Here is a 13698-nt window from a genome sequence, read left to right on the forward strand (position 1 = left end):
ACATTTTGTGTAAGGAATAGCAATTGTACGAGAGTATGTGGACCTAATTGCCCTTTAAGAATAGCTATCGTAAATTCCAATAAATCTTCCAGTATGAGAAACTACTATTTGGGCCACCATTGCAATCAATACCTATTTCTTGTCCTGCAGTTCTTCTTGTTATACTGGATCCTTTCTTTTTTAAAATATAATTACGAATGTCTTTCATCTATCTTTTCTTTAGTCTTATTGCTTCGCACAATATAACTACAAACATGATTTTTTTGTGGGATGCTAAGAATCCTTGAGTTTGTTCATTTTTCACATTTTCTCTCCTTGCTCTATAGTTCTGTACTTTTTGCTATTTTATAAAAAAACTTACTTATATCATTACATAGCTCACTAGGTCACTAGTTTCACAATAGACTATAGTGATACTCCGGAGTATAATAAAGAAGTCATTTAGTTTTATGATCATTCTAGTAAAGGACAAATTTTCTTGTTTACAAATATCACATCTATCAAAGTCTTTCTTCAAGTATGAGGAAGAAAAATGTCAAATCCTAATACATAGAGACTTCTGACTACTCTTAAGAAAGAAAATACTGGAAAGGAGAGGTGAAAGGAAATGTAAATATGGTTGGCGTATTTTAAATGCATGTATAAAAATAGAATAACAAAACCTATTAAAATTGTTTGCAAAAGGGGAGGGAGTAAGAAAGTAATAGAGAGGGAAAACTTGATCAAAGTATATTATATGTATATATGAAAGTATTACAAACCCATTAGTGTAATTAACAAATTACACTAATAAAAAGAGAGGGAGAAGGTACTAGTTTTGTTTTATTTTTTCTTTGACAGTCCTGGAGCTTGAACCTCAGGGTCTGGGCACTGTCCTTGACCTTTTTTTGTTGTTGTTGTTCAAGCCTAATTAGTGCTGTACCACTTGAACAATAGTTTGACTTGTGGCTTTTTGGTGGTTAATTAGAGATGAAGAGTCTCAACGACTTTTCTGCCTTGGCTGCCTTTGAACTGCAATCCTCAGATCTTAGTCTCCTGAGTAGCAAGAATTACTGGTATGAGCCACCGGCAACTGGCCAGTCCTAGTATTTTATCATGAACATTTTTTTCTTTGGCCAGCCATCAAATTAATTTTCCTGAAATTAGTGTGGTTCTGTTTTGTATTCATCAGCTTCAAAACATTCTTTGCTTCAGGTGACCTTGGAAAAGATCAAATTATTCATGGTATGAATCCTTGTACAGGATTGGATTCCAGGTGACCTCTTGAATCTTGTATTCTTTATTCTCTTATAAGGAATACTTTCTTCTAGTCAGACTTATGGTCAGTCAGCTCTAAACATGCTGCCTCTCCTGATCCTCTCACCCAGGCTAGTTTCAAACTGGAGATCTTCCTGCTGCCCCCTGTCAAATGCTGAGGTTACATGTGTGCACAACCACACTCAGCTTGCCCCTTTTAATCTTCATAGCTGTGTTCATACTGTCATATTTTTCTAATTGGATAATGACTGCCTTTTGAAATCTAAAACCTACTTAGGCTAAGACTCAGCTCAACTCACTGTAGGTGGTTTGTACATCTTAGGAACTCAGGACATCTAAAATATTGGATTGAAAATAGTATTTTTCATATGTCATATTTTCACATCTCACCCACTTTAATTGATCATATTTTCTTTTTCTCAAATTTATTTTATCTATTTTGATTTCTAATATTTCAATGTTCTTTGTAGAGGACTCACTTAAGCTGTCATAGTGCTTACTTTATAGAATAGGGTTAGGAAAGGTTATTTCCCTGACTTAATAAATTTAAGGAGTCGGGGGAATGGTTCAGTGGAAGAATACATGTACAATGCTCAGACTTGCACTCCCCACAAAAAATTAAAAAGTTAACTTTAAAGATAAATAAAATGTTTAAAGATATACTCAAGAAATTCAGAAAAGGGATAGATTCAAGTTTGTTTGTTTGTTTTTAAAAGTTAATATATACCAGAAGAACTGTGAACTTTCAGGATAGACTATCCAAAAACCATTGTTTGAATGCTATGAAGTTACATATTTAGTAGGGATTACATTGATAACTTTTCTTCTGCAAGGAAAAGAATTAACATTATTATTCTTGTTAAATGTTATTTATCACATGCTAAGTGTTTTACGAATATTCTTTTCACTCCTCAAAATACGACTTTTGTTTTATAAACACAGATAGGAAAATTTGTATAGGTTTAGAGAAATGAACCTGCTAGATACAGGTAGCAGCCTAGGAATCTAAGCCAATGTGGGAATCTAAAAAGCTAACATTCTCAAGTATTAGTGAATGAAATTATGTGTATGTGGATATATTAAAAATTACTGTACTTCATTTTCTCTTTTGATCTGTAAGCAAGTTAATACATCTATAATAATTTTTTTCTATTTTCTTTTAAAAGATTGCAGCATCCTATGGAAATGTTATCTCTATCTTTGAACCAGTTAAGCTACCGAAGCAAACGAAAAATGTGGTCAGTAATTTATAATTTTTCTTTTAGGAATTGAAATGTCTTTATTGTTTGAGGGATATTAAATCAAAGGGACCACCAGATAAACTACATGTTAAGTCCAACTTTCATATCAGAATATATTTAATTTTTTATTAGAATCAGATTATACTAACCTGTGCCAACAAAATACCTTGAAATGCTTTCTTTCCCTCAAGTCATTTTTAAAAAATAATGTTTTAAAAGAATATTCTGAAAGCCTGATGCTGGTAGCTCACACCTATAATTCTAGCTACTCAGGATGCTGAGATATTAGGATTATGCTTCAAAGCCAGCCTGGGCTGAAAAGTTCCCGTGAGACTCTTAACACCAATGAACCACCAGAAAGCTGGAAGTGCTGCTGTGACTCAAGTGGTAGAGTGCTACCAGCCTTGAGCAAAAGAGCTCAGGGACAGGGCCCAGGCCCTGAGTTCAAGCCCCACCACCACCACCAACAAATAATATTTTAAAAGAATAATAAGCATGAAAATATATTTGACAGAAAGATGCTAATCATAATTGACTATTTTTTTTTTCTAATTTTAGGAATTTTATAGTCAGTGGCAGAAAAGTGGTCAGTTTTTTCTGGAATCAATAGCACACAATGTAACCTGGGATCCTACAGGTAAGAAAACAAGTAGGATTAACTACAATGAAATAACATTGCTTGGGCTATTGTTACTCGTAATTCATGCATCAGATTGTGGTGACTATACAAGTAACTATACAAGTAGAGAAAACAAGAAGTTTCCCTTTGCTTCCAAGCTGTTTCAACAAAACTAAAATTATCAGCCTTTTCCTTTTCTCCAGATATCCTTTTATTTTACTTGTTTGTGAAGTTGTGTTCTCTTTATAGTATTATGTGGAACTCTTGAGCATGTAACTTAGTGTTATATACCTATATAATAAATGGTGATCCCTTTTTTCTTTCTTTCTTTCTTTTCTTTTTTTTTTTTTAGGCAGTCGTCTTTTAACTGGTTCCAGCTGTTTGCAACTCTGGTCCAATACTAATTTACCAAGGCAAACTGAAGATGAAAATCCAGATAGAACAGATATTAACTTTGGGGATTGGAGGTGCATTTGGCATTGCAAGTAAGTAATGAATTAGAAGGTTAAACAGACATGCCTGTTCTGTATAGTTTTGTTATTTTATAAATATACATTCTTTGTATAAAACCTAGCTTATTTTTAAAAACTTTGATATGTGTTTTCTCATGTTCCAAAGATACACACACACACACACACACACACACACACACACACACACTTTTATTTTGTGCCTGTTCTGAGGTTTGAACTCAGGGCCTGGGTGCTATGCTCTAGATCAGTGCTCGTCCACTTCAGCCACAACTCTACTTCCAGGTTTTTTTTTTTTTTTTTTGGTGGTTAATTGGAGCTAAGAGTCTTGTGCTCTTTTCTGCTGGGGCTGGCTTCAAATTGTGATCCTCAGATCTCAGTCTCCCAAGTAGCTAGGATTACAGGCATGAGCCACTGGTGCCCAGCAATCCATATTTATATATTTTTAAGAAGTTAAAATAACAAGAAAAAATTATATTTGAAATGATGTGACGTTCATCTTTTACTTGCTTTGCTAATAAATTTATTACAGATTTATCTAAGTATGAATTTGTGCAAAGTAAAAGAAAGCAGTAACAGTGTAGTGCTTTGACATCACTGTATGTGTTGCAGTGAGAAGGAGGGCATTGTAGGGTGATGAGCCATTGTTCCTTTCAGAAAAAGGCAGGTGTATGCCCAGTAGGTACGTGAACCTAGCCAGTGAGTACATGATTACTCTAAGTCCTTTATTAATGAACACTTAATATTTCCCAGTTGAAATAAAAATTCATGCTAGTTTGCTTTCTTAAAATATGTATTACAATGTAGGGATTGATAGCTCTGGAAATTTGGTTTCCAGATTTAAAAATGAAACAATTTTTTCTTGCATTATCAGGGAGTAGAGTATGACTTTTAGACAGTAAAGATTTTGATGAAACATTATTCTTAGTAAATTTAGTGTTTTTTTCTTTTCTTTTTATTTCAGGTGTGGGGCTTGAACTCAGGGCCTGTTTGCTGTCTCTGAGCTTTTTTGCTCAAGGCTAGTGTTGTACTACCACTTTGAGCCATAGTACCACTTCTGGTTTTCTGGTGGTTAATTGGAGACAAGAGTCTCATCGACTTTACTGCCTGGGCTGGCTTTGAACCACGACCCTCAGATCTCAGCCTCCTGAGTAGCTAGGATTACATGTGTGAGCTACCAGCACCAGACAGGAAATAGTTTTTTTAATACTTAAAATTTATTCAAATAACTATTCATTTATGAAGTATACTTAAAAGTGAGAGGTGGGCTGGGTATGTGGCTTAGTGGTAGAATGCTTGCCTAGCATTCATGAAGCCCTGGGTTTGATTCCTCAGTACCACATAAATAGGAAAAGCCAGAAGTGGAGCTGTGGCTCAAGTAGTAGAGTGCTAGCCTTGCGTACAAGCAGGCTCAGGGACAGTGCCCCTGAGTTCAAGCCCCCAGAACCAGGAAAAAAAAAAAAGTGAGGAGTGGCCTTGGCCAACCTTGGTGACATGTATTTCTCAGTGTATGAGGCAGGAGGCCCATGAGTTCCAGGCCAGCATGAACTACATAGCAAGATCCTGTTATTTAAAAAAAAAAAAAATGTGTGGGATTTTGGGAACTGGAATGTAGTTCTTTGATAGAGCTTGTGCTTAGCGTGTGTAAGGCCTTAATTCAGTTCTCAGCACCAAAAAGAAGTGATTGTACTTCTAGAGCTGAGAGTGCCATACTTTCAGTCCTAGCTAATAGGGAAGCTGAGGCAGGAGGACAACTTGATACTAGGAGTTCAGAGACAGCCTGGGCCACATAGTAGGACTCTTCTTAAAAAGAGAAAAATGTTTAAAAACTATGAAACTAATCACAATTTTTCCTGTTTGAAGAAATTACTGAAGCTTAAGTTCAAGACCATTGAATTTTTGAACTGTTTTTTTTTTTCTGGCAAATTATTCCTTATCTGTTTAATTTACAGAACTGCTTCACAAGTTCATTTAATGAAATTTTCACCAGATGGAGAATTTTTTGCCACTGCTGGGAAGGTAAATTGTGAAAATATCTTGTGTGTTTATACCTTATTTTAAAAATGTAAATACATAAGCCAGTTTTATTGTACTTGAAAATATTGCTTTCTATTGAAAATGTTAAATAGAAAAGAGCAGCTAGATATTGCAATGTTAAAGGCTGTATGATATAATGGAAATAGCTTAGGCCTTAAGGCCTAAATAAATGCACCAGATTTATCATCTTCATAGGTTAGTCCCTTTGAGCCTTTTTCTTTTTTTTGCTTTTTCTGTTTTTTTGCCAGTCCTGGGGCTTGAACCCAGGGCCTGAGCCTGTCCCTGGCTTCTTTTTGCTCAAGGCTAACATTCTACCATTTGAGCCACAGCTCCACTTCCGGCTTCTTCTGTATATGTGGTACTGAGGAGTCAAACTCAGGGCTTCGTGTATACGAGGCAAGCACTCTACCACTAGGCTATATTCCCAGCCCCTTGAGTCTTTTTCTTTTCTCACGTAAAATTAGGGTAACACCACTTACCATATAGACTTATTAATTATTGCGTGTATTTAGACAATACATATAAAGAAACTGTAGTATATAAGCAATAAGTATAGCTGTTATTTATATTACTTTATAGCTGACCTGTGAATAAGGCTGCATTTAAAATGTAAGACTTTCCAGGCTTGCTAGAGAGACATTTGTAACCATTTCTTCATGCCATATACTTTGTTAATACCTACTGATTTCAGTATACTGTAATTCCTTGAAATTGTTTTCTTTATAAACATTGGTTTACAGAGCAGCTTGTGAACCTCTACTGGTCTGAAATTAAGAGTTTTATGGCTCAAAGCCTTCTGAAAACAGTGTAAGATACTCTGCCCTTTAAGGTTTTCTTGTTATTATTTTGGGTTGTTTTAGAGAGCAGTGGAGCTGTATTATGATTGACTTTACAGATGGAAACTCAATTATAACTTAAAAGTAGTACATAGTACTAGTCTTCCTTGCTTTTCTCTTCCTATATATGAGTCATGATAATTCACAAAATATCCTTTTTGGGAATTAGGTGTTTTTGTAACTCTGCTGCTGTTTGGCTTTCTTCTTGGATATTTGACATAAGGGAAAATAAACTCTTTCCTTTCATTGTTCAGTGTTTCCATAGTATATACCATAGTATTTTACTTGAATATAGAATACGTATATTCATTTTGATTCTCAAAACAGAATTAAGTAATGTTAACTGAAAAGTATTGTATTCATACATTTTCTTCTCATTTTTCTATGCCCAACCTTATGTCTTGTTCCCAAGTTCTTGCTGTTGAGAAGAATCACCCTTTTGCTATTTGGCTTTGGGTTTTTTAAATTTTTTATATTTTTGAGACAGATCTTGCCACATAGTCCAAGTTGGCCTGGAATTCACCATGTAACCTCTGCTGGCCTTGAACTTCTGATCCTCCTACTTTCCTCACCTGAGTGTTGGGATTACAAGAATGCATTGTTTAATTCTTATCTGAATATTTGTGTTTTTGTTTTCCCTTAGGATGACTGTCTCTTAAAAGTATGGTATAATGTAGAAAACTGGCGGACAGCTGTTACCTCTCCAGATAGAAGTTCAGAGAAACAATCCCAAGGAGAAATTGACTTTGCTTTTGTATATCTGGCTCATCCTCGAGCAGTAGATGGATTTTCCTGGCGTAAAACAAGCAAATATATGCCTAGGTCAGTGGATTTCTTATTTTCTCCTGTATGTTAAGACAACATCTTCATTGTGACTTTGCTTTTCTCACTTTGAGTTCGTACCTCTTAAGACTTCTGAGCCTTGGGTGGTCAGAGCAGCACTAGGCAGGTGACTAGGTGGCCCTTGTGACCTGCACACTTCTGGTGGTGGGTGCGTATGGCAGATGCTTAGCATGAGAGCCGTGCACAAAGAATTCAAGCTATGACAATTTACTTCTATTTCAGATGTCTTTCTGTCAGAGTTGTATATAAATTTTGTTTTGTGTCCACTTTTGTCTCTTTAATTCTTGCATTTTGTACTTTCTAATACGTATCTCCTCTGGTTTCCTTTCTTGTTTTTTTTTTTTTTGGCCAGTCGTGGGCCTTGGACTCAGGGCCTGAGCACTGTCCCTGGCTTCTTCCCGCTCAAGGCTAGCACTCTGCCACTTGAGCCACAGCGCCGCTTCTGGCCGTTTTCTGCATATGTGGTGCTGGGGAATCGAACCTAGGGCCTCGTGTATCTGAGGCAGGCACTCTTGCCACTAGGCTATATCCCCAGCCCTCTGGTTTCCTTTCTTAATGATAGCTTTACCGAGAAGATATAGCATAAATCCTCAAGCATTTGACTATTCCCAACATCCTTCAGGGAAATAGAATAGATTCATACCTTATAATCTTCCTTTGAATTAAGTATTAGTTTAACCCACACAATCACATATGTACCTACTGCTAGTATTTCCTTTCTTTCTCTTAGTCTTTGAAAGACACTACCGCGCTGAATTTTTCCTATGTCTATGTGAAGTTAGAGAAGCCTGTTACTTAAATACATGATGCTCATGTCAGTTTTTACACTTGTTACACCATGTAGGTTTACCATTTCACTATTCTGCCAGTTTTGTCACCTGAGACATTCTGAGCTGGTCTTTGGTAATGTACCTAGATCGTTTGTTAATTCTGTTTTGTTCTTCTGGGCCAACAGAACATACATAGATTTTTTTTTTAACTTTCTTTTTTTTAATGGTTGGGACACCACTTTATTTTTTAACAGCATAGATTCAAAGCATAGTAGTACTTCAGTTTTCCCCAAGTGACACTCTGTTATTACTTAGTAATCTCAGTATTTTTTTTTCATTTCTTTATTGTCAAAGTGATGTAGAGAGGGGTTACAGTTTCATATGTAAGGCAGTGAGTACATTTCTTTTCCAACTTATTACCTCCTCCCTCATCCCCCCCACCTTCTCCCCTCTCCCTTTCCCTTCCCCACCCATGAGTTGTACAGTTAGTTTACACTATACATAGATTTTTGAGCTATAGTGCAGTGATAACTGTCATTACTTAAGCCTAACAATGCAGGTAGGAGGGAACACTCTAGGAAAAAATTTTCTTTTTCTTTTTCTTCCTTGTTCTGAGACTAGGACTGGAACTAGGTACTTGATTTGCTTATTGGCTGATGCTTTCCCAACTGAGCCATGCCTCAAATCCCAAAAGGTTTATTTCTTTTTCTCTTTCCTTTTATTTTTTTGTTTTGTTCCAACTGTATTTTTAAGAGATTGTATCTTTGGGCTAACAGATCATTGCCTGGACAATCTATATAGTTTGAAAGGGCAACTTCACCTTAGCTTCACTGAATACTGTTGCTCTGGTTCTTCCTAAGTCCTGTATAAAAATGTGTTTCAAACAGAATGAGGTCATGGCATATGTTAACTCTTGAGTTGAAATTTAAAGGAAGAGGGGCTGGGGATATAGCCTAGTGGCAAGAGTGCCTGCCTCGGATACACGAGGCCCTAGGTTCGATTCCCCAGCACCACATATACAGAAAACGGCCAGAAGCGGCGCTGTGGCTCAAGTGGCAGAGTGCTAGCCTTGAGCGGGAAGAAGCCAGGGACAGTGCTCAGGCCCTGAGTCCAAGGCCCAGGACTGGCCAAAAAAAAAAAAAAAAAAAAGAAATTTAAAGGAAGAGGAACCAAGACAGATATGCTATTTTCGCATTTCTTTTCTTTTGCTCTTAGTGTAATAGGATTAAAGTAGGGAGAAATAGAAAAAGGGAGAGAAACACTTCCTACTCCCCCTGTAGGAAGTGGGAGTTCATAGTTCTACTTGTTCTTTTTTAATCAGGTAGAATTCTTTATCAAGGTGGCTACTATAGAATATTCAGTTTCCCTTTTCTTGGCTTTTTCTTTCAGTTCTGAATATTGGACCCCAAGGCCTTGTACATGTTTGACAAGCACTCTACCACTGATGTACATCCCTAACAAATGATTTATTTTTTATTTTTCTTTCCTGTAACTCACCAAATTTCCTGATAAAGCCTTCTACTGATTGTTTAAAATTAGGTAGATATTGTGGAATGAATGCTGACTACAAGACACTGTGACTTTTTTTCTTTGTCTTTTTTAAACTTGCTGAGTTACTAGTAGAAGATCTTTGTTGATAGGACTTCAACAGTTGAACTCTTTGATGCTTCTGGGGATTATTAATGTATATGTAATAGATTTATACATTTAATTTAAGGAAGTCTGAAGAAGGAAATGAAGTAAAAGTTAAAAGATGGCTAAGAAGGGAGGTGTTTAGTGCTGATTTTATTGTAACTTTTCTTGCACTTTGTTGCCTTACCTAGGTAGGCAAGGAATAGCTCCTGCCACTTAATTAGTGGTCAGTGTGCCAATGCTTTTACAGAAAGTAAAATATAAACCCATATGAAATAATTAATAGCTGTCCTCTGAATAAATCAGAATTTTTTATTCCATGATGTAGTTTTTTTCTTGCTTGTTAGCTGGGAAATTGTGGTTTAATCTCACTCTGTTCTTTATATGTGGGAAGAATCTTAAATTATTAAAATGAGCTAGTGAGTTCTAGGAAGAAAAGAAATAGGTGGGTATATTTACTGTGATATGTGAGTATATTTTCTTCATTGTTAAATTAGTTTTTGTACTTAATTATTTAGAGAAACATTGTAGAATATTTAGGATATGCTTTAAAATCTTTATTATTGCTTCTAAAATCTTTTTATTCTTAGGGCTTCTGTATGTAATGTATTATTGACTTGCTGCAAAGATAATGTATGTCGACTTTGGGTAGAAACATTTTTACCAAATGATTGTTTGTTGTATGGAGGAGACTGCAACCGTTGGTCTGAACCTATTAATTTAACAAATAATTTCAAAAGAAATGCTTCCAGTAAAGAAAGAGTTCAAAATGCTCTAGAAGTAAGTGTTCTTGTTATTTTCTACAAATGTTCAAACCTATTGTATATTGACTTTTTTTGTAACATAGTAGTAAGAAATTTTTGTCTTAGGAAAAGTAAATATCAGAATTTTGTTTTTAATTTTAAGTGGTTGCACAAAGGGGTTTCAATTTAACAAGTCAGATTTATGAATATAATGCATTTTGATCAGTGTCACCCCTTCCAATGTTCTCCCTCAAAAACTTTGTTTTATCTTGTTCAGAAAATATACCTAAGAATTTTTCTAAGTGTTTCTCAAATGGTTTATATTAAAATTCAAAATTATTGCATTTTCATCATTTCTCTGTCCATTGCTGGCATATCATGTTGTCAGCATCTTGGGTTTACTCGAATATGTACATAGTAAGACTTCCTTTTCAATGGGCATTTGTAAGTGTGTTTGCTAATTGATATGCTGTGGTACTGTTAACATATTCTATGAGCAATATAAAGCTCTAAAATCTAAATGGCATACCACAGTTCAGTCTTTTAGCTCAGTTTTCATTATATATGTTAAAAGGGTAATGGTTTCTCTGAGATGATTTTTTTAAAGGTATCTTAATTTTCAAAGTCATTGATCCTTTCAATGAGGAAAATTAGTGAGTATTGAATGATGCATGTGAAATTATTTTAAATTGGCTACACTAATTTTAAATGAGTATAAATTTTGATATTCAGAAAAAGTACTGTCCTGTAAAATATTTGTAATATATCATACAATGATAAGACATACTGATGTTTTCATTGAAATTATTGATCTTGCATAGTAAGTGCATGAACTTCTATAGTAATATAATTTGGAGGATGTTGGAATTAAAAGTATCATTCTAAAAAAAGAATTTTTCTAAATTCTTAAAACTGCCTATAATTATGACGTTACTTTTAGCTTAACTAGTGATATTAAATGAGTGATTATATTTACTTAGCTGATAGTATAAAGTAAATTCCAATTTGAGTATGTAAAGATTTGACTGTTAAGATTTTTTTTTTTTTTTTTTTGGGGCAGTCCTGGGCCTTGGACTCAGGGCCTGAGCACTGTCCCTAGCTTCTTCCCGCTCAAGGCTAGCACTCTGCCACTTGAGCCACAGCGCCGCTTCTGGCCGTTTTCTGTATATGTGGTGCTGGGGAATCGAACCTAGGGCCTCGTGTATCCGAGGCAGGCACTCTTGCCACTAGGCTATATCCCCAGCCCAAGATTTTTTTTTTAAGGCTTAGAGTAGAGTACACTAGTTTATTATATTCTGTTCTATAGAACTTGGTCTGCCAGTCTTTATTTTACTAGTGAATTTTGAAGAGCAAAGTAAGTTTTTTTAATGTTTGGGCTAAGAGAAGATAGAATAGGAATACAGACTCATTACTCCCTTAATATTTAAGTAATGATTTAAAAATAGCTATCTCTGCTGGGTGCCCATGGGTTATGCCTGTAATCCTAGCTGCTCATGAGGCTGAGTTAAGAGAAAGCCAGACCAGGCAGGAAAGTATGAGGGCTTTTTTTTTTTTCCTTCTGTTGGTCTTGGAGCTTGAACTCAGGGCCTGGGCATTGTCCTTGGGCTTTTGCACTCAAGGCTAGTGCTCTATCACTTTGAGCCACAGCACCACTTCTGATTTTCTAGTGGTTAATTGCAGATAAGAGTTTTTTGTATTTTTCTGCCTAGGCTAACTTAGAACCACAATCAATCGGAGGAACCTTATCTCCACTTAAATTACCAAAAAAAAGCTGGAAGTAGAGCTGTGACTCAAGTGCTATCCTTGAGCAAAAGAAGCTCAAGGATAGTGTCCACGCCCTGAGTTCAAGCCCTAGGACCTGCACCAAAAGTAAAATAAAATTTAAAATTAAAAATTATATATATATGAATCTTGGTATGACTGCAGAGCATTTATTGTTGAAATCTGAATGGTATTCTAATGGCTCAGAATATAATTAAATATTTATTGCATTGTATATTCCACAATAGATAAAATGTCAGTAATAATGGCTGAATAAAGTTCCAGACTAGGAATCCAAAGAGTGTTCTTTAAACTCTGCTTTTTTTTTTTTTTGTAGTTGATTAGAGATTAGAGTCATACAGACTTTCCTAGCCTGGCGGGCTTCAAACTTAGATCTCAGTCTTCTGAGTAGCTAGGATTAACTAGCATGAGCCACTGGCAGCTAGCTGGCTTTTGGTTCTTCTTGTTAGCTGTTTGACCTTTGGTTCTTTTAAACTGTTTTATTGCATGAAAGATGGATTGACAGTATTTTCAGAGTACTTCAGGGAATGATATGATCTGAATGCTTGTAAGTTTTGAAATACTCTAATGTGTGATAATATTCAGTACTTTACAGTCATGAGCGAGCTGTGGATAGAGAGGACAGTATACATAGAGACTTCAGTGTTCATAGAAACAGTGTTAGGGGGCTGGGAATATGGCCTAGTGGTAATAGTGCTCACCTCGTATACATAAAGCCCTGGGTTCGAGTCCTCAGCACCACATATATAGAAAAAGGCCAGAAGTGGCGCTGTGGCTCAAGAGCTAGAGTGCTAGCCTTGAGCAAAAAGAAGCCAGGGACAGCACTCAGGCCCTGAGTCCATGCCCCAGGACTGGCAACAAAAACAAAACAAATAAAAAAAGAAACAGTGTTAGAATTTTTTTATACTTTTAAGCCAGAGAATTAATTCTAAGAAAATAAACATTTGCACATTTTCTCTTATATGTGGAAGCTAGGATTAGTTTATCAGTAAATACCTTGGGTGATATTCAAGAATACACAAATGTCTTAACTGAAAATTTGCAGATTCATGGGAGAATTCAATATTCTTCAAAGGCAAAGTCATAGTTCAATAAAGTAAACACCAGAAAATAGGTGGTTGAAAGGATTAGATATGGAGCTAAGAGGTGAGGGGTAGACAAATGAAGAGAAGTGGGGAAAATGCAGTCAAAAATTCAGTGTAGCCAGGTTCTGGTGGCTCACGCCTGTAATCCTAGCTACTCAGGAGGCTGAGATCTGAGGGTCGTGGTTTGAAACCAGACCAGGCAGGAAAGTCCATGATACTTTTATTTCCAGGAAAGTACTCAGGAAAAGCCTGGAGTTGCAATGTGGCTCAAGTGGTAGAGTGCTAGCCTTGAGCAAAAGGAGTCCAGGGACAGTGCCCAGGCCCTGATTTCAAGCCCCAGGACTGGCAAAATAATAATAATAATACATACCCCTTACAAAATG

At 36.0% G+C, this 13698-nt stretch overlaps 1 protein-coding gene across 3 annotated transcripts in view; it reads left to right on the forward strand.

Annotated features, from left to right (window-relative positions):
• Dmxl1 (Dmx like 1) overlaps positions 1-13698 on the forward strand; it is a 101553-nt gene that overhangs the window by 7426 nt on the left and 80429 nt on the right. For all 3 annotated transcript variants that reach the window (XM_048334292.1, XM_048334290.1, XM_048334291.1), the window contains exons 3-8: positions 2424-2495; positions 3057-3135; positions 3470-3602; positions 5540-5606; positions 7104-7282; positions 10296-10485. In XM_048334292.1, the coding sequence (XP_048190249.1) occupies positions 2424-2495; positions 3057-3135; positions 3470-3602; positions 5540-5606; positions 7104-7282; positions 10296-10485 (720 nt within the window). The remainder of the gene's footprint in view (positions 1-2423; positions 2496-3056; positions 3136-3469; positions 3603-5539; positions 5607-7103; positions 7283-10295; positions 10486-13698) is intronic.

This window comes from Perognathus longimembris, chromosome 25 (assembly GCF_023159225.1).
Source record: "Perognathus longimembris pacificus isolate PPM17 chromosome 25, ASM2315922v1, whole genome shotgun sequence".
NCBI classification, from domain to species: Eukaryota; Metazoa; Chordata; class Mammalia; order Rodentia; family Heteromyidae; genus Perognathus; species Perognathus longimembris.